The 22,927-nt window shown below is 37.1% G+C and overlaps 1 protein-coding gene across 4 annotated transcripts in view; it reads left to right on the forward strand.

The window, feature by feature from the left end:
• LOC149578369 (PIGF/3-ketodihydrosphingosine reductase fusion protein-like) overlaps nucleotides 1-22,927 on the forward strand; it is a 79,085-nt gene that overhangs the window by 12,370 nt on the left and 43,788 nt on the right. For all 4 annotated transcript variants that reach the window (XM_089828572.1, XM_089828564.1, XM_089828588.1 and 1 more), the window contains exon 6: nucleotides 22,717-22,784. In XM_089828572.1, coding sequence (XP_089684698.1) covers nucleotides 22,717-22,784 — 68 coding nt within the window. The remainder of the gene's footprint in view (nucleotides 1-22,716; nucleotides 22,785-22,927) is intronic.

A 22,927-nucleotide genomic window follows, 5' to 3' on the forward strand; every position in this document is an offset into this window, starting at 1 on the left:
AAACATTAAGCTCGATAGGGTAGAGGCTTGCGCATAAAGATTTAGTTATAGAAACCGAATAATAGCTCATCGAAATTAATGGATATAAAAATCTTCGAGAGGAGATGAGAAAGGTTCTTTTCGGGGAAAGTCTTTTGATGTTGTCTTGGACGATTCTTTTTTGTTACCGTTAAACTTTCCTAAAGGTGTTACAATTCCCGTCTCGGTGGCTTCTATTGCGCTTACTCCAATTTTGTCGTTACAATGTTTATCTTGATTATACGTTGGCACTCCTAGTTGCAACGACTTTTCAACTACCTCTGTGTTTCAACTTCTTTTGTTGCAGAACAATGATGCCCCTATCGGTCCTGCGATTCTTGAGTTACCACAGCAACAATTTTTATCAAGATATATGACTCGTCATATGAACCACAATGAAAAGATTTAGGACGCAAAAATTTCCTCGCATATAGTCTAAATAATAGAATGTTCGGAAGCTCAATGATATTAATCTGACAACATAAGCGTCAGGAATAAATTACTTTCGACACATAATGTGCTACCTTATAAATGCAAACATTAGAGAATATGAAAGGAACTCCCCAACTATCGTATTCTTTTTTTTCCACGATATTGGATGCAGAGATAACTTGTCCTGAACTAGTCCAATTCAAACACGCAGTCCTTTTGTTTGATCAAATCATATTGTTGTGACTTTCTGCTCAAAATCTCCCGGTGAAGCACAATATTAATTCTCTCAAAAACAATTCTCAGTCTCAGGTCAAAGCATTCTAAAGCACCATCTTCTCCACCACACACTACCAATCCATGAATTGGGCTTCGACAGATCACCTTGATTGCAAGAGAAGGGGTGTTTTAGAGGAGCAAGAAAGACGACCCTGTTCCAGATTAATACGATGTAAATTTGGCGAAGATGTGGCTTACTTGCTTCCAATTCAAAGAACCCGTCACAGTTTCTTGTTACTCAGACTAATTTTGGAGATGGCATCGAATGAGCTCCTTTTCTCTTATCAGCTTCTTCTTGGTTCTGGAGTCTAACGTGTGATGATCTGGTGTATATGACCTGTCACAGTTGTTCCTCCAATGGTGGCTGAACTTACTGATGCTCCCTATCCTTGGAGTGAAATCAAAATAACTGATGCCTAGATTTGCTTAGACTCCTGTGACCCGGTTGCTCTCTGTGTGCTTACTGAAGATCCCAAATCACATACTAGCTTACCCATGATTCATCATTGCTTTGAGTGCAAGGTAAGGAGAATGTCGGAAGTTTGGTAAGTGTATGGATGACGTCCTAGTTTGTGTTAATAAACCCGATATCTTCTTACTCACGTAAGTGGTCTGCGACATGTCTTCCCAAATGAAATGCTCATGTCGTGAGAGAAATTACCTTTCCAAAATAATATTCTTACAGAATAAGGTCTTTTCCAAAAATGTTGGTGGTAATCAAGATAATGATTGAGGACGATATCAAAATATCTCCTCCTTTCAACACTCAAATAAGTACAAATATCTAGAATTTAAGTCTTAAAATTGAAAGAAATTATCTTCTTCAAACCTATTCAGATTTCACACTTCTTGCCTGAATGAAACTTTTGTCACTCTTGAAATTTCCAAAAGCTTTCCAAAAAATTATTTTTGATAAAATCCTTTGCTTATACCCAATAGGATGGTAGGTTCAAGGCTCTGATACCACTGAAATATCCCTAATCGGGTATTTGCTGATTTCTTTCCCAGATAGCATTCAGAACACACATGTGAAGTTGCACAGTAAGAACCGGTAATATAAATACTAGAAAACATCCCCAATAGTCATATATCTGTTGTTCCCTCAAAACCGATACTCAGAACTTAAACCATAAGTGGATGTACTATGAACAGTAATAGACAAGCAACGGATCCTCCAATAGATATAAACCTGTCTTTTCAAAACAATATTCAAGATTCAAGCATATAACAATGCATTACAAACCCACAATGATAAAACTAGAAAACTCTCATAAAACTCCTTAAACAACGTTATTACATTATACAACAGCAATACAATAACCAACACTAACAAATCCAATCTTAAAATACAAATTAACAGTCAGATTGGAATACTAGAATAAAAACCTGTAAGCGCATGTGAAACACTTGAACTGATGTCTCCCCGGACAATGGGTTTGTGTCCACTGTCTACCGGCACGAGGGCTTACGTCCTCATACTAACTAAAAGCTGAAGCTTCTTGAATAACTCTCATAAGAGAGAAAATTGAAAATGAATCATAAACAAACATGCCCATGAATGAGCCTTTTTCCCTTTTTTATACACAAACTGAGACTCTTCGACTCCTCTTTGGCTTTCTTCTTATTCCCCCTTGACTCTTCAACTTTCCTCTGGCTTTTGGTCTTATCTCTCCTTGTCCTCTTTAGCCCACTTTGAATATTAACTTGACCTTTTATAATTAAAGTCCACGCTTTCATAGTCAACTTTAATATCATATAGATGTGTCCTTTAATATTTCTAATGTCCCAAAAAGGGGACATGACATGCAATCATGAATTGGTGTCTAGAGAGCTACACGATTTGAGTGTGTGAGTTTTGAAGGTGTGGGATTTGCTAAATAGCACCTGGGAAGACTTGGGATATTTCAAAGCAGCGAAAGATGTCCTTATAAACATTTCCAAATTGGAACCGTTAAAGATCATTGTGGTTGTCCTTGTATTAAGATTGGGCATGGTGCCATCACTGCCATGTGTAGGGACAAACCATGGTTCTAATATTGATAATAATTGATAAGATTTATGAGCCTATTCATGTAGCATTTAAATATCAATCTAGTGTCGTAAATTGATGAAAGGTTTAGTGGCTATCTGTACAACGGACGGAGATAGCATGCTAAATGGGGATGAGTGCAGCTAGAACACGCAGAAGGAAACCTACAACAAACCAAAACAAAACTGGCGACAAGAGCTAAACTGAAATTGTTTAAAGAAAAACTACTAAAAATCTGAAAGCATTATAAAGCATGCAAATTTAATCTACAATTCAATATTGCAAATATTAAATAGCAAACCACACAATTCTGAATTCACAATTAAATCTAAAGCAAACAAACATGAATAAAATCCACTTATTTTGGCTAATATACAATAAATCATTGGCCTGCACACTGCCTTAAACCATGGACACAGAGCAGAAATGTATTTGTTACAATAACCACCAAAAATAACATGTTTCAGTTTCCTTGAGATGTATGCAAAATGACTGTGCTGAGGTGGCATTCAAGAGGAAAGTTTTGTTGTCAGGAAATAATGTAACGGGATGTACCCATCGGGGTAACGGGATGTATGCGTAAGTGTATTGAGATGTTCCCAACAGGGTATCGGGATGTTTCCGACAGTGTATCAGGATGTTCCCGACGGTGTATCGGGTGGTTCCCGATGGTGTATCAGGATGTTCCTGACGAGGTATCGAGAGGTTTCTGTCAGTGTATCGGGATGTATACCGTCAGGCCGACATGTATCGAGATGTATCCAGAAGGTTTTATTAGTGTAGTTGACATGTTGTATGTGGTTGACAGGTACCTTTGAGAAGGTTCCTCAAACAGTATTTATATCTCCCTTCGGGATCATTGTAATGATCATCGTGATAACCTAATGTAATATCTTGGCATATGCGAATAAGAAGAAGAGTTCTGTTGTTCGAGTTCGTGTTCATTATCTGTGTGCATTTCTTAATTAACCTATGTGGTAAACATTTGGCGCCATTGCCCAATGGACTTGGAAAGGCAGGAGAATGAAGAGTAATGCCGAATCAGCTGAACAAGAATAAGAACAAACTAAAGGACAAGGACGAAATACACATAGCACACGGCGATCTGATTTTGGCACAGCAAGCCGAACGTAGAAAGAGATTCTAGAAGATTGCTGCCGACAGACGCAGAAGCGCAGAAGCATTGTTGGAGGAGACGCGACAGCTGGTGGAGTTGGTGGAAGAAGCACGCGAGGAGTTTTTGAATTGGTGTTCATCGAGGGAAGACAATCTAGACGAAAGAGAATCGACTTGCACGGCTCGGAGTGCCGAAGGAGCAAGAGCGTGGAGTGAACTCTTCGTCCAGGATCCACTTCCAGAAGGAACAGATTCACTTAACGGAGACCCTTCTTCACCAAACACAACTGTCGGGATACCAAGTGTGAGCGTCGGGATACCAAGTGTGAGCATCGAAATACCAAGCGTGAGCGTCGGGATGGCGGGACCAAAGGAGAAGTTACCTAAATTTGATGGTGATGGAGCAGCTGATCCCATCCGACATTGTAAAACTTGTGAAACGATTTGGAGAGCTAATGGCATAACGTATACAAATGAATGGATGAGGCAATTTCCGGCAACCCTACGGTGTGCTGCAATTGATTGGTTTATTGATATCGATCCACAAAAGTTAAACAGTTGGGATAACATTAAAAAGAAGTTCATCGCCGAATTTCAACTCCTGCGCAATGATAATGAAATTGTAGCGGAGATATTCAATACTAAGCAGGGGAAGAATGAAACAGTCCGAGTCTTCGCAAGGAAATTGAAGGACTTGATCAATAAGATGGAGAATAAGCCAGCTGACGGGTTACAGAAGAGATGGTTCATTGAAGGCCTTCACCCAAAGCTACGAAAGAAGATGAAGATAGTGCCACCATCGACATACATTGAAGCATATAATCGGGCAATGAACTTGGAAAGTGAGCAGTAGACCAAGAAGAAGAAGAAGAATAGTTCATCCGATTCAGATGATGACGCCTCTTCAGGAGAAGATAGTAGTGATGATGACGGTAGCAGCAAGAAGGTTCGTGCCCTTCAGAAAGACATGATTCGGATGATGAAGGAATTCAAGAGCATGAACAAAGAGACTAAGGCCAATGAACTGTGGTGCACGGAGTGCAAGAAGGAAGGCCATACGAAGGGATCCTACCCAAAAGATCAATTTTGTGAGATTTGCCAGATTATGGGACACTCGGTAAAGGAATGCCCTTTCAATTTGAAAACAAGAACACCGCAGCAAGTGTTCCTGACATAGGAAGCATCCCCGTCAGGAGGGAACGGGAACACCAGTACGGAAGGTGCCACATCGGGAGGATATAGAAACAATCAGCGCAGTCGAAACAACAATAATGGTAGGAGTCGTCGAATCTAGTATGATGCCAATGGTCGACCAATAGTTCAATGCCATGCATGCAATCTGTGGGGTCACTTCGCCCGAGAGTGCACAATGGCAAACACACCGAAGTTGCTATGCCGATGGTGTGGACCTGGCGATCATGACGATGCTAAGTGCGCGAAGTTCGGAGTGAATTTGATTATTGTCGGGATGGATGAGGAAGAAGTTATGGCAATCACTTGGAAGCAGGTGAAGCTATACCCTGATCCGACGGAGGAAAAGAAGAGATTGGAGGAAGCCCGTATAGAGATCCAGAGAGCAACGCAGGGAGAAATGACACACCTGAAGGACACACTTGGTACCTCTGTACGGAATTGTGCAGAACAAAACATTGTAAGGCAAATATTACAGGCTGAGGTACCTGTTAGGATCAATGATCTGTTGCTCGCTATGCCTCAACTCCGTACGACACTCACGAATATAGTCCCAATTGCTAAGCAACCAGTAGAGCAAGAAAAGGAGAAAAGGGGGGGCGCAAGTGCAGAAGACCCGATGTTGTTAGCTCTTTCATCCGGACGCTATCCGACGGTTGTCGAAATGGGCATTCTAGGGACTGTACTAACAGACACGATCGTGGACGGAGGGTCTGGTGTCAATGTGCTGCCAGAGGATACTTGGAAAAAGTTAGGACAGTCGACATTGTGGCCACCTACCTTCCAGTTGTTAATAGCCGATCAACATGGAATCAAGCCATTGGGAGTACTCACAGCGCAATCAGTGACGATTGGAACACAACCGTTCCTGTTGGACTTTGTCGTGATCCCATTGAAGCGGAGAGGATACGATGCTATTCTGAGTCGGGGGTGGTTGATACAAGCCAAGGCAAAACACGATTGGAAGAAAAATACTTTATCACTTGAAAGCAAAGGCTGAAAGTATGTCATCGATCTACACACTCAGATGGTTGGAGAAGAAGCTCTATCGTCAGATTCTGAAGGAGAAGAGGATGAGAGGAGGCAGAGTATGGAACTCGATCAGGAGGGAGTCCTACGATTGGAAGGAGATGACGATCTGGATTCAGTAAATGGTCTTTACCACTGGTAGATAGAGGATTACGAGCTCTTTCCAGGTTGTAATATGCTAAGGATCAACGAAGGTAAGAAAGAAGAAGGAAATGAATGTCCGAAGGAACACAGAGAAGCCGAAGGAGGAAATGAAAGTCCGAAGGAATATAGAGAAGCCGATGGAGGAAATGAATGTTCGAAGGAACATGGAGAAGCCGAAGGAGGAAATGAATGTTCGAAACAACACAGAGAAGCCGAAGAAGGAAACGCGGGTATGACTAAAGCTGAAAGAAAGAACATACAGTACGAACCCGAAAGGAGGAAAGATTCCATTGTACGACCGCGCAAGAAGAAAGTATTACGTCGAACCATAGATATAGTAGAAAGGTGCCAGCAACAAGGAAGACACATCATACGGTCCGCACAAGAAACAAAGCGGAAGGGTTTAATAAAAGTTGCAGTAGCACGGAGTGGACGTGTTATTGACGGATAGAAGGGGCAGCTGACGGAGTCCATGGTAGCGAGGTTCGGGAACAAACTGGGCGATATGGAGATGACACAGAACAGGCGTAGCAAGTATCAACTCGGACAGTGGGTGTTGAAGTATGATGACCGGAATGAGATCAAACCAGGCAAGTTCAAAATTAAATGGGTTGGGCCGTACTAGATTTGGGAAGTGGGTGATAACGGAGCAATAAAACCATGGATACTAGATGGAAAGGAGGTGGCCAACGCAGTGAATAGGTGGAAGTTGAATGTCTACCATGAAAGAAGTAATGCACCTCCATGGATGAACAACTGAGACAAGAACGACTGTAGGTACTGTATATATGTAAATATTGTACAGAGTTATCTGCTAAAAAAAATTATTAAAAAAAAAAGAAAAAGAGAGAGAAGAGCACCGTATGACATTGCGAAGAACAGTAGACACCGTATGGTGGAAAGGTTGCATCACCGTACGATATCATCTTATATCACCATTTGGCTTGGAATGAGAACATAAAGGCAAGTTGGAAGCATTCATCACCGTATGGACTGAGTAAGAGTCCAAATGGCCACCGTATGGTGTTCCTAGTCACTCACTATACGATTTCTAAATTCATATCACTGTACGGCTTGGAATTGAAAAATGAATCCCGTATGGTTTCCAGTCTGTCAAACAAGTTATTTCTTCCTAAAGCACTGAAGGCATTCGTCACCGTACGGACACAACTGGAGTACAAGTTGAACACCGTACGGCTTTGAGAGGTGTCCACATTGAGCCGTACAACTTCTTTCTGGACAATAGCATTCAGCATTGAAAGTGGTAATCCCGTACGGCGTATTCAAGTTTTATCACCGTATAGTAGCACATGTTGGAAAATTGAAGAAAGAATCGAGGCACATTTGCCATACGGCGATGCAAAAGGACGGAAGCACAGTAGCTGTATATTGGCAGTGCAGAAGAATGATGACAGGAGGTTTTCAAAAAAAAAAAAAAAAAAAACGACGACATAGTCAAGTTGTTCGGAATGAGTAGCAGATGATGTGCCAAGGGAAGGGGAAGCATCAGTGGTTGCCAGAAAGAGTGTAGAATCGGTAGAAAATGACAGAAATGGTGTGTTCTGTGCAGTTTTGTGTGGGTTTCGGAGTGCTAATTTGGTCTTGGCAGCGAGGGGCAGTTGAGCCCCAGTCGTTGCGGATATCAGTCGTGGAAAGTGTGACCAGGAGCTGTTGCAGGCATGGAGGAGGTGTTGGACGTGAGGCTGTCTTGGTGGATGCATAGAGAGCTTGGGAGGAGTTGATCATCCAATTGGAGGCAGTACAACAACGCTTGGCTCAATGTACCTAGGAGTTGGAAGCAGACTAAGCAGCACAGGTGGCTATCAAGGTCAGCTAAGGAGACAATTTTTAATGTCTCGTCGTCGGGAGACGACTTTTCTTTTTGGGGGGGATGATGTCGTTAGGAAATAATGTAACGGGATGTATACGTAAGTGTATCGAGATGTTCCCGACGGGGTATCGGGAGGTTTCCGACGGTGTATCAGGATGTTCTCGACGGTGTATTGGGAAGTTCCCGACGGTGTATCAGGATGTTCCTGACGAGGTATCGAGAGGTTCCCGACGGTGTATCGGGAGGTTTCTGTCAGTGTATCGGGATGTATACCGTCAGGCTGACATGTATCGAGATGTATCCAGAAGGTTCTATTATTGTAGTTGACATGTTGTATGTGGCCGATAGATACCTTTGAGAAGGTTCCTCAGATAGTATTTTTATCTCCCTTCGGGATCATTGTAATGATCATCATGATAACCTAATGTAATATCTTGGCATATGCAAATAAGAAGAAGAGTTCTTGCTGTTCGAGTTCGTGTTCATTATCTGTGTGCATTTCTTAATTAACCTATGCGGTAAACAAGTTTCATGTGCTTATATCTTGTACAAAATACTTTGTTATAACCTATAACTATACCCAAGTATAGAAGATAATACGATACGTGCAGCCATGAGTTGCTTTAAAACAGATTTTGATATGCCTGCAAATTGAAAAGGATATATCTGTCTTTATATAGCTGCCAACAATATATTAAAGGTTTCTTTTATAACAGCAGCTGAAGTATGTAGATGATTAGTTGTCACCCTTCTCCTCACGTGGATGGAAGTGTTTTCAACCACAATTTATTATTTGCATATGGTAATTATTTTTGTGGCTGCTATCCATAATTTTGAAATGGCTCAACATAACAGCAAATGAAATAAGAAAATAGGTAGATTTTGGTTTCTACAATAGTCCAAGAGTAATACTCATTGGTTCTTGACTAAAAAGTGTTAGGAAGGAAGATTAAACCTCCATGAAGAAACCTATGGTTTCTATGGCTTGACATAATAATGCTTAGTAAATACAATTAATATGTAATCCTCATATTTTAATCTCAATTTATGTTAATTATCTCTTATAAATATATAATCATATGCAACATAAAAGAATATAATGGGATGAAATGGAATAGAAATGGGATATGGAAATGAAAATAATAGTATATAAAATGAATAGAAAGATGGTATGAAATGGGTCATAAATGGCTCTCGTCATTCCCTTGAACTTAACATTTTGCATGTCCTCGTGCAATATTTTATTTTTAAAAGGGATCCTTGGATTTATAGAATTTGCCTCTTCACCTTTAACTTTTGTAACTCATGTTGAATTCATTGCATTTTCCATTTTGCATCTTTCTTTTTAACATTCATACCTCCGACATTTTATTTTTACTGTATTTTCATTTTTTTAGCATTATATTTCTCAAATGCTAGATGTATAAGAGGTTTTATGAAAAATTTCTCAAAAAACACAAGCTTGGTTAGAATTGGTGAAATGGTAGGCAATACAAATGATTAGCAAAGGGAAATAATCTGATTCATGAAGGATGGAATAGAAAATATGAAGTAGGAAATAACGGGTTTTAGGATGGGATGAACAACGATAAAGGATAATGGGTGAAAATATATGTAATAATCATGTTATACCTCCCCCCAACTTAAAGTGTTGACTGTCCTCGGGAAACTAAAAGAGGAAAGGTAGGGATGTTGCATATATGATCAATATGATAAGAAATATTAATAAAGTTAAGAGATAAAATAATGAAAAATAAAACTGATTGTGTTACCAACATGCATGGCCATAGATGCCAAGGTCTGGAAGCCAAAAGAGCTCATCAACTGTAAAGTGCCAACAAAGAAGGAACAAAAAATGTTGACTTGAACTGCCACTGCAGAGAAGACCACTATGTAAAAGAAGCAATATAGAAAGCACACTAAAGGAAGCTAGATCCATTTCCCATAGCACCTCGACTGAATGTGTAGCCACAAACTGTAGGTGATCAAAATCATGGTGACCATCGGAAACTGAAGCACAACCAAGCAACAAGATATGTGGGAAACACTGAGAGAGAAAGAGCCGGAGAAGCAACTGAGTGTCCTTGAGAAATGGTTAGCTTAACCCAATTATTGCATTCTTTTCTTTTTTTCTCATTTTTTTTTCAACTTTTTTTTTTCATTTTTGATAACGACAAGTGATTGTTGGCAAGCCAGCTTTTCACTTACCGCTTAATGGCATTGTAAAAATAGTTTTCACCATTGAAAAATAATTTTGTAGTTAATATTCCCCAAAAACCGGTTTTCAGATATCAACTGGCCAACAATGACTAAGGGTTTTCATTGTTGGATCTTCTATTGCTTTTTTCTTTCATTTATGAATAATTGCATAGAATGACCAAAGAAAAAACAAATCCTTATATGGATGATGAAGAATGATATCATTAAAAACTTTAGTTCTTTCCATGTCTTGACAAAAGGCACCATTGAAATTGGATTGCATAATGAACTGGAAATGATGACCAAGGATAACTAGAGTATAATACCACTTTCTGAAGAAAACAATCTTGATCTATGTAGCTCGTGCCACTGAATTTGGAAGCTTCTTGTAGAACTTTGGAACACACATTGGCACACTTGGCTAAAAGAATTACTCATAATGATGACAATCCTCAAAAGACATATTGCTCTATGATGAGAAAACATGGTGACATCACATGAATCTATGTTATCTTATCTCAGTAAGAATAAGAGATATCCATTGCATGAAAAATTGTAGCTGTAAATAACACACCTTCATTACCAAAGACAAGATGGTGGAGTGAAAGACTAGTTGTAGTCATCAACATGTCCATAAAACTCTTGGTAGGTGGAGACTCATCTCTAGGAAAGAGTATGATACAATATGCTCAAGATCTCTTTGGATACCTTCAAGTTGTTTTTGGATGTGTAGCTCTCAAAAATAGCACTATAAGATTCATGGATCTCATAGACCAAGTTATGTAACATCCTCCACATGATATAGCATCTAATAAGAGAAGACATTTTCATGAATGGTGAACATATCATGCCAAAATATTCTTGTGTTATCCAAGAGGGAAGCACAATGGAAACTTAGATGCTCCAGATAGCTAGTAAAGCCATTATCAAATGCTTGTGTAGAGAAGCATCACCAAATGGCATCAGTGCAAAAATACCATTTCACCATAAAAGAGACCTGTAACCATATTCTCAAGACCAAGCATATCAAGTATAGTAAAGAAATATCATCCATTCAATAACTCTATCATTAATTAGGCAATTTATTTTTACAAATGATAGGTAAAGTTATTAATGAGTAGCTACTTGATAAAAATGGATACTATAATTACAACAAATGGTCGTGTACATATCAATGCAAATCAACTCTATGGATTTCTTTTTAATGTCATGTTACAAAAGCATAGACATTTGAATAATGCAAGGAATCAAGAAATTGATGTAGTAACTATTATTAATGAATGATCATCTTAAGATGAGAAGTGTAGAATCTTAGATATTAATACTTCGATTCTTGTTAAATGAATGAATCATCCATATGTAACATATTTTATTTGGTCATTAATGCATTCAAATCCTTCTAGTTTCCTTTAATTAGTTGGACCCAAATCAATAAGTGTGTGAGGAATACACATTTTTGTCATAGACCTTCCAAGATCTTGATGTTTGAATATTAAAATATTTTTAAAGAAGAGATCTTGTAAGATATCATTTGGTATCACACAACACTTGAATGATTAAGGTATACAATAGATCACCTTTTAGTGCATGACTAATTCCAACACACATAGATATCTTTTCAATGATGAAATCATGATGGTTTGTTTCCTTATGCGTGTGAAATATCTCAAAATTTTGTGATTTAAGAAGTAGATAAGAACTAAACTGATGGGTGATAATTTGATCAATATGTTTCTCTAGTTCTTTTAAACAAAAATCACATTCTTTATCCATATCACTAATTTCGTGTGCATTAATAGAATGTAAAAGGATTATCAAAATATCATCATTATATGCAATTGGAACCACCTTATTATGTGATGTTTTATTAGGAATTGTGAATTCCATTGGTGGATACCTTGGAGTGGATTGTGGATGAAAAGAATGGAATGAAGATAATGGAAAGGGTTGTATTGGATGTAGAGTAGGCGAATATGATTCAGATGAGAATAATGGAAATGGTAGAATATAAGATGGATATATGGGTTTTTGTGAGCATGCAACATTCATTGTGCATACTAGATGGAGAATTATGTTATGAAGAAACATGTTGTCTTTGCAATGCAAAAGAGTGATGATTCATACCTCAATCTTCTTGATTTGTTCTTTGAAATTGTTCACTAGTCATAAACAATACTTTTTCACTTGCATCATTAGCATGGTGAGGTTCACAAAGATCTCGTTCTTCATTCACCATGCGCTCTTGGTTGATTAGGCATGTGCATTTATCATTTTGCTTGTTACAAATAGAACAAATGGTTAAATTTTCATTCTCAAAATCACATTTTTCTAAAAATTTATCAATTATATGCTCCTGTTCAAACATAGAAATACCATTTGGACATGCTTGTGACAATGGAAGATCAAGATCATCTTAGTCACATTGATTAGGTAGAGAGTGTGAAAAAAATCACCTTTGGTCGATGTGATTCGTCCATCAATTCTTGTTTTCAATTTTGATGTGTTTGGACTACTTTGAAAATGCATCATTTTAAACATTGTTTCTTCAAATTTCCCTTTTCGTTTCTAATTACTCACAGCAACTAGTGATAACATAAAAGCGAATCTAACTTCTAAGACCTACTTGTAAATTCTACCACACACCTAAATAATTTACTACAATGCAAACCTAAGGTATTGGATTGGGCAAGGACGACACTTGATCAGACACTTCCAGAGGCACACTGTTCCTAACTTGGCTTACTATGATTTCATGCCTTTAATACCATCCCCTAACAATAACGCCAAAAATGTAGGGACAAATTGTGGTTCTAATATTGATGATAATTGATAAGATTTATGAGCCAGTTCATCTAGCATTTACATATCAATCCGAGGTTGTAAACTGATGAAAGGTATAGTGGTTGTTTGACGCTCAAGGGATGAAGATAGCATGCCAAGTGGGGATGGGTGCAGCTAGAACATGTGAAGGAAACCTACAACAAACCAAAACAAAACTGGCGATGGGAACTATCACTTCCTAGCGACAAGAGCTAAATTGAAACCTACAACAAACCAAAACAGAACTGGCAACAAGAACTGCCACTTTCTGATGACAGGAGCTAAACTGAAACTGTTTTAAAGAAAAACTATTCAAAAAATCTGAAAGCATTAGGAAGCAAGCAAATCTAATCCACAATTGAATATTGCAAAAGTTAAATAGCAAACTACACAAATCTGAATTCACAATTAAATCCAAGGCAAACATGAATTAATTAAAATATTTAAACTAATATAATAATTCTATGTATTAAAATAACAACACATGAAAAATAAAAAAACACACACATCTAAAACAAATTACCATTATGATTACATCAATTAAAGTACATATACTATACACTAATTCTATGTATATAATCAAATTAAAATAATAACACACCAAATAAAAATGTACAAACAATCTAAACTAAATCACTAGTCATCCAAATAAGTGGATCCTGCCTCCCTAGTACGCCTGGTGATGAAACACGAACAACCTTCTACCCTTGCGCGATTAGAATAACAATATTTTATTCATCCATAGATAATATAGAATTTTGCTATAGGAAGGTCTGCTGCAGAATTCTGAGGTAAAATCTGATACAAATCTGATATATATTTACTCCTGTATATCCCCTCATGCTTCTATGCCTCCCCACACACACGCGCGTGCACACACAACACACACACACACATAGCTTATAACAACTACGTTCACGAATATAATCCACTTATTTTGGCTAATATACAATAAATCAGTGGCCTGCACACTGCCTTAAACCATGACCACATAGCAGAAATGTATTTGTTACAATATCCACCAGAAATAACATGTTTCGGTTTCCTTGAGATGCATACGAAATGACTGTGCCGAGGTGGCATTCAAGAGGAAAGTTTCATGTGCTTATATATTTCATTTGCTGTTATATTGAGACATTTCAAAATTATGGATAGCAGCCACAAAAATAATTATCATATGCACATAATAAATTGTGGCTGAAAACACTCCCATCAACGTGAGGAGAAGGGTGACAACTAGTCATCTACATACTTCAGCTGCTGTTCTAACAGAAACCTTTGATATATGGTTTGCAGCTATATAAAGACAGAGAAATATCCTTTTCAAGTTGCAGGCATAACAAAATCTGTTTTAATGCAAATCATGGCTGCATGTATCATATTATCTTCTATACTTGGATATAGTTATAACAAAGTATTTTAAATAATATAGAATTTTGCTATAGGAAGGTCTGCTGCAGAATTCTGAGGTAAAATCTGATACAAATCTGATACAAATCTGATATATATTTACTCCTGTATATCCCCTCATGCTTCTACACCCACCCACACTGGTGCGCGCACACATAACACACACACACACACACATATAGCTTATAACAACTTTGTTCACAAATATAATCCACTTATTTTGGCTAATATACAATAAATCAGTGGCCTGCACACTGCCTTAAACCATGACCACATAGCAGAAATGTATTTGTTACAATAACCACCAGAAATAACATGTTTCAGTTTCCTTGAGATGCATACAAAATGACTGTGCTGAGGTGGCATTCAAGAGGAAAGTTTCACATGCTTATATCTTGTACAAAATACTTTGTTATAACTATATCCAAGTATAGAAGATAATATGAGGCATGCAGCCATGATTTGCATTAAAACAGATTTTGTTATGCCTGCAACTTGAAAAGGATATTTCTCTGCCTTTATATAGCTGCGACTCATATATTAAAGGTTTCTGTTAGAACAGCAGCTGAAGTATGTAGATGATTAGTTGTCACCCTTCTCCTCACGTTGATGGGAGTGTTTTCAGCCACAATTTATTATGCGCATATGATAATTATTTTTGTGGCTGCTATCCATAATTTTTAAATGTCTCAATATAACAGCAAATGAAATAAGAAAATAGATAGATTTTGGTTTCTACCAAATATTTCCTTCCACGAAACTAGTCCAAGAGTAATACTCATTAGTTCTTGACTAAAAATTGACAGGAAGGAAGATTAAATCTGCATGAAGAAACATATGGTTTCTTATTAGTAAACACAATTAATATGTAATCCTCATATTTTAATCTCAAACTACATTAATTATCTCTTATAGATATATAATCATATGCAACGTAAAAGAATAAGATGGGATGAAATGGAATAGAAATGAGATATGGAAGTGAATATAATAGTATATAAAATGAATAGAAAGATGGTATAAAATGGGTCATAAATGGCTCTCATCACCCTGTTGAAGGTACTAGCCAGAGTTCTTGAAGGCTAGTTTCTTGCCAAGAACCAGTGAATTAGTCTTGGATGTTTGTTTCTGCATATGCATGTTGAAACAATGTTGGAAACTCGTCTTATATAATACGCTCATTAATTTATAAGAAACAAAAAACCAATATTTACTACAAAGGTGGTTTGAAGAGTCATTTGAACTGTGCTTTTTTCAGTGGTGGCCTGTGCATTCTGATTTCCTTTAAGTGTAGTCTGAAACTGTAACTGTATTCAACCTTTCAATTAGATCAAAGAACATGTACACTTTAAGAATTTTTTTAATAAACAAATCAGAGTAGCTGATTTCAGTGGTTTTAGTGGTAATATAAACACTTTGACAAAATGTCAAGGTTTCAAAATTGAAATTTTGTCTCAGATTTGGTAAGGGATCTTACAGTTGTGGAAGATATTTACAGCATTTTAGAACCTCAGTTTGGGCACAGTGAGGAAAACTGGTACTTGGTGAAAACTTGGGGAGCTCATAAAACATAGTACAAACAACACTTTGTATTAAGCTTCATTGTTGTCATAATTTCTGGGTGTTGTTTCAGACAACTGGTTGTTAATTACAGCAGTAAATTCATTTTTGTTGTGGCATGGTGTTTCATTATTCAGGCAGCTTGTTGGTATCAAATCAGTGTATGGTTTGGATGTAGTTATTCAGAACTGCTTGTTGAAGAGACATTGAAGGGCTTGTTGTTACCTTTAAGAATGTCTAAGATCAAAGTCTTAACATTCAACTGTTAAGAGTTAGTATGAATGAAGAGGTATGGGTGTATAAGGAAATTAAAGGTCACTAAAATCAGTACATGACAGAATTAGTAGCTTGATACTTGTTAATCAGCAATAACGACAAGGAACAAATTGTTCATGGACATTTTTAGGCAGCTACCTAAATATATCACCAAGGACAAGGAACAAATTCTTGAAGAAAATCTCTACAATATAGAAAAGAAACTCCCATGTTTGCCTCAATCAAGGTATGTATTACTTTGCAATTTGGAAGCAATAAAGAATTCCTTTTCCACAATAGAGCAACTAGGTTCAAAGGAAAAACAACTCACCACCTTTGGTTTACCAGTGTTGTTGAGACATTCTTGTGGATATGTGAGACTTGTGATTACTTTGTGTATTGTTAATGTTATGAGGATATCAACACCGCATGATCCTTAAAGCAAGGAAATTATGAAGGAGATATTCTGTTTGATCGTAGAAAGTTTTCAAGGATTGGGTGATATCCATAACCCATCCTTTGGTAAGTTATGGAAATTAGAGCTTGTGTGACTATGTTGGTTGTTGGCTGTGAACACTTAATTCTTGAAATGGTCCAGCAGTTTTTGATTGCTATTAAAAAATATCAAAGTGATTTTTTTATTTTCTATGCGATCCATTATGTCTTTGATTTTTGAGGAGAGTTATGATGATTCTCAATTGTTCTTATCTACCCTATTGGCTATCTCGAAACAAGCACAAGTTACTTTTTCCAATGCTTGTAATTTGGTTAACAATGTTATCAAACAATGGGAGCAAAAATTGAAACCATTCTTAATAGTGGACAAGATAGAGAAAGGTCGAGCACTCGAAGCAACTATTAGTGAACGTAAGGATGGTCTGGACGAAGTAGAATCACTTATGCATCCATGGGTGTAAAACACACAAGTCTCAATGATAACAAGAAGAATTATGAGTATGTTGTCATCACATCTTTAAAAACAACAATGATTGGTCAGCCACATGAAGGTACGAGTCCCATTGATGATTTTTTATTTGAGCAAAATATTATGGTGGATGTATATAGGGTTGATGATTATGTGGAAGAAAGGAAAGAAGATTTGTTTCAGCCTATAAAAGATCCTAAAAAGAAAGACAAAATTCAGTCATATGGGAAGCCTAGGAGGGATGAAGCTATTGGTATTTACAAGGACCAAAAAGTTGAAGAAGACACAATCATGGATCGCTTATTTGAGAATTCGAAGGAGTCTCCATGCATTGTGGTATCATATCCATTGGTTGATGACTAGAGGGTTGATAAAGCATCTTTTGGATCAGCTATTTTTGTAGCAGCAACTAAGGGAAGGCATGAGGATATTCATTGTTATGATAGTAATATTTTAATCAAGCATGATGTTAATTGGATGAAGCGTAGTAAAAATATAGATGACAAGCTCATTAATATAGATGAGTACTGATTGGACATTCGAAAACCTTCTCTTTGAGTTGGATGATGGGACATCTCTTGAAGTTGATTAGGAGTCCCAACTCTTGTTCTTAGAGGAGAGTACTTCTCAGATTAGGGCTGATTGCAACCAGGAGGTGGCTGCCTTGCCACATGTAACAAGTGGACATGATGCTGATTACAAATCAACCTTAGATAGAGACTTGGCTATGTCCAAGCAGTACATAAGGAGAGACATCAATGATGATGACTATTTTTTATTCGTTTTCCTCTTCACCCAGCTGGGATACAACCATATTGTCATGATGATTTATCCAGTGGCTTTAGTAGCTCTACCATCATAGAAGTTGAGCATGATGATGACTCTTGGGTAGAGTATATTCAGTATGGAGCTAATGAGTCTAGTATGCTAATTATGCTTGTTGGTGTGAATTTTTCACACAATGGTTTGTAGTGTGTGACTCCTAGCACAGAGAGACATTTATGGAATCCTAGTGCTGATTTAAAATTCCCAAAGGAGTTGGTTAGTGCATCGCATTATGATTACACTATGTAGGATGCATTTAAGCCACCTATCGAGGACTTGACATTTTGACTGACTCATAGGTGTGTGATGGGGGATTGGTTTGGTATGCTTTCCTTCATGAAGGAGGAAACCATGTCTTGCAAGGTTGTTAGTTTACTTCACCACAGTCACCCATTTGGGATTCATGTTAGAGAGGCAGTGTTGTGGCAATTGGACATTCCACCTATAATTGGCATGAATCGACAAGATATTACAATAGTTGGGAAGGTGGATGGCCTTTTTGTTTTTGGGACTTAGGAGGAACATTCTCATGGATAGTTGTGTTTTAGGAGTTGGTTGGCATAATGTTGAGCTTTCACCATCATTTCACATTAGAGGTGTATGCTATTTTGGCTAGAGTGAGGTTTTCAGTTGGATTGACGATGTTGTCATACTTGATAATAGCACATGGCATGATTATGCACAGGGGGTGATTTGGGATCTTGGTATTCTGTTGATGGGTGCATTGGTTTTTGATGAGTTGCTTCACAACTCCGGGCTTGGTAAGGTTTATACTATTTTAGCGTAGTTGATTGGCAAATCATTATTCTTGAAGCGGATATGGGATCTCGGCATTTAATTTTAGTAAGTAGGTGCAGATTGATTGAGGACAAGCAATCTTTGCGAAGGGAGGACATGGTGTCCCCTTTCTAGCCCATAAATTCATGATGTGTCATTAGCCCATTTTGCCTTGGTCTCGTGGGCTAACCAAGACTTTTCAAGGATTAGAGAGAGGTTTGGCCTAGGCAATTCTTGCGTCAAGCCAAGTAGAGTTTATTTAGTAGGGTTTCCAAATACATGCTATTTTTAGTAAGCCAATTGTGGGTTCTGTGATGTTGTTATTTCAAGGTTGGATTGGGAGTGTCTTCTTGAGACCTTTCCAACAAGCTATCACACATGATTATGTGAGTCCAATTCATCAGTAATTTTAGTACTTGAAGATTAAATAATTTAGTAATAAAGTGACTACTAAATCAAAGTAACTATTATGCCACTTAATAATTAAAATAACACTGTATTCAATTAGGTGGGAAATGATATTTTTAAAAGGAAAAAAGGAAAAAGAAAAAGACGAAGGGTCATGTAGAGGGAGACTCAAGAGTCACTGTATTGGGCTTCAAAGAAGAATTCCATATTCATTTCGGCATGGTTGGATTATGTTTTGATTACTGATTTCTCTTAGAGGATTTGGAAGCTTTTGCTTTCAATTAGTTTGAGGTGGAAACCCTTGATCTTGGAGGTAGTAGACAAAGACCTATTGTCTACTAGAGATATCACTAGTTACCTCACTTCTGCTTATATTTCCTTATTTCTAGCTAGCCAATCCGACAATTATTTTTGTGTTTACGATTGAATTATGTTATTGTTCTCCTGGTGATTCAAACACAACATTATTTCATAAGCTATACTTTCAGATGGATATTTAATATTATAGCTAGATAACTGGAATGTTCATTAAAGCGTAGTAATCTTCCATATGCTCAAACGGAACCACTATTATTCGTGGAGCATTATTAGAAATGGCTTTATTCTGCACCCAACTTGCAAATACTCTTGTATTGTAAATTTATACTCTCATTCTCCAGCATGAAAACAGCATTTCTCTGTTACTTATAAATCTGTTATGTAAATTTGCTTCTGATACCACTGTAATATCCCAGTCTAGATATTCTTTCCCAAGCTTCCCAAATAGTTTTCAGAATGCAACATATAGTTTATTCAAATAAACTCAGCAAAATAGGCAATAACCAACAATTACTCATATAAAATTACTCAGAAATAGTTATTGCATCATAAACCAGAATACAATTACTTCATAGATGTTCCAATCTTAGATATAGAAGGTTACAACCAGATTGGATAATAAGAAAGAACCTGAAATGCAAGGTGAACTCCGTTGCAATCTGCTTTGAAGATGAACTTAGTTTCCGTCCCATGCACACAGAATCCTGAAGGTTTTTGTCCTCAGGTTTCAACAAAAGAAAGACAAAAGCTTCCCAAAAATTGTCCAAAGAGAAATCAGAAAATCAATCACAAATGCAAGCATAATTTGAAATGAACTAGCTTTCTTCTTTTTAATGCTCAAGTTGTGACCCTTCAACTTCCCTTTCCTTTCTTTTTGTCTTCTTCTCCTTTTGTCACCTTTCTCCTATTTTTGATTTAAAAAAAAACATTGATCCTTTAATTAACTTGCACTTAGTTCCAAAAGTCACTTTTTAAGTATTTGATGAAGTGGACTGATATTTCTTTCCTAATGTCCCAAAAAGGGGACATTACAAAGGGTGTCTAAAACAAGTTTTACATTCTTAAAAATCTCTAAATTTCTTAGGGTTTTCACTTTGTTGAGTATTTTCCCTGATTGTGCTGAGTTTTTTCCTGAGTCTCGAGTCTTAGGGCAAGTCAACCCTCTTTGAGACCAAGTCTCATAACTATGGTCAAATGTGCTTGTCAATCCTATCATTAATAGTGCAACTGCTATGATCTATGACCTTTAACATTTGAGTTTTGGAAGCTGAAGTGGCTAGTTCTGATTGTGTAATCAATAAAAGCATGTATTGTCATCTGGCAACTATTCCATTTGGTAGAGGATCGAAAAGTGTGATCCAAAGTGTTTGTGAGGTAAGTTACCCAAACAATGAGCTTTTTGTGGCAATTTGTTATGACCAGTTCTCCTTCATAGTTGGTGATCAACGGCTTGAAAGGAGAGTATGCTTACACAAATTGTATCTGTTTCCAGAGTTCTCAAAGTTGATCATCAGTAGATGGGAAGATATAAGTGATTGAATGGTCATTTTGTAAGTTGGTTTACTAGGTTGCTATTCTAGATTTGTGTGATAGAGGATTGCAATGTATGCTCATTGAAGATTGTTTGTGGATGATTGTTGGACTAGATAGGTCTACCTTGGCTAATAGATAGTGTGTCCCTTCTTCTAGAGTAGTATGTGAGCTATTGGACTTGGCCTATTACATGTTTGGTTGAGGGTGATGTTTGTGGACTTCTATTATATGCTCACTGAAGATAGTCTATGGATGACCGTTGGGACCGGAAAGGTCTACCTTGGGTAATAGATAGTTTGTCCCTTCTTTGGGAGTGGCGTGTGGGCTATTGGACTTGCAAATGAAATGATTTTTATATTATACCAACATATAAATGTAATTGTAATTGTAGTGCATATACATAGTGATCTAGGATCTGTCTCGGAATCTTAGAAATCAGTGAGAAACACATCTGGTGTGTAGTTGGATCTATGCAACGTGAGTTGCATTGCAATCATCATGCTGTTTTATTAGAATATCAGATGCACTAGAAGAGGGGGATATGAAGCTTGTTTAGATGAAGAGCAAGCTGAGTTGAAGGTTCAAAATTCATATCTTTTGTTATTGTTGAGATTGATGTCCTTATTGTTGATGCTTAAATCTTGGTGTAGGGATTGGTGTTTGTGTCTGGTTGGTGCCTACAAATACAATTGTTGATTGGTGTCTTTGGTAGGTTGGTGCAGAGTTCATATTGTAAGTGATCTATTATTTGTGGGGCTGGATTTGGACAGTAGATCTAAGAAGCTGTTCTCACCATTGTTTATCCTTTAAGAGTTTCCACATATATCTGGTGTTCTCATGTGTTGATGTGTGAATGTGCTTACTACTTGCTTAGCTGCACTTATGATAAAGTAAGGTCGGATATAAATTCTAATGATTTCAGTTTGTGATCAATTGTGATTCTTGGAGAAGTCATTTTGTTGATTGAGGTCGAGATTGGCAAATCTTGATTCACACACCCTGCCCCCTTGGTATAGATGCGTGTCTATCAGACTACACTATTCTAAGGTGAAATAGGGAAATTGTTCAGAAGATATTGAAACATGAGAGTTCTGAAAGTCACAAAGAGTTACCGATGTAATTGTTTGAATTTTTCTTTACAACATCAAAATTGTCATTGAGAGGTGTGTTTCTATTGATACACAAATTGACCTAGAAGGTTTCTTTTCAATGACATTTTTCAGTTAATGTGCACATAAATTGGCCCGTGTTTCTCTTTTGTTGGTTGCTTCTTCGGACTTCCATTCTATCTCCATTTCTTATGGCATACCTTTTTTGAGTCCTATTTTCTTTCCTTTCATAAATTCGAATCATCAAGACTATCATTTAACACTTAAATACTTATTTCCATTTAGGTTTATTGTCATCATATACTTTATTGTTTGGTTTTCACAGAGCACATGAAATTTTTATATCGGAAAATTTTAAAAACCATCAATACTTCTAAAATTCGCCATTTTGAAAATGTCCTTAGATGACTTCCATATAATGTTTATAAATCATTTGAAAATATAGAATTTCAGAAGTAGATATTGTACCAGTTACCCACAAAAGTACTAACAAATTGGATGCATTTGGCAGGTTGTACCAACAGCTACTGTTTTTGGTATATCATGGCGAGATTGGCAGCGCATTTTTGCCCATATGAAGTCAGTATGATTGTATTGATGTTTAATGTTTCTTATACATCAAATTCACATTCCCGTTTTACATTTGCATATTTTCTTTTGAGAAACACGAGTTTTAAGTTTGCAGCACAAGCAGTGATTGTATTTTAAAATAATTCTGTATC

The sequence above is a fragment of the Cupressus sempervirens genome, chromosome 1 (assembly GCF_028749045.1).
Source record: "Cupressus sempervirens isolate cs-2001-9-10 chromosome 1, ASM2874904v1, whole genome shotgun sequence".
Classification (NCBI taxonomy): domain Eukaryota; kingdom Viridiplantae; phylum Streptophyta; class Pinopsida; order Cupressales; family Cupressaceae; genus Cupressus; species Cupressus sempervirens.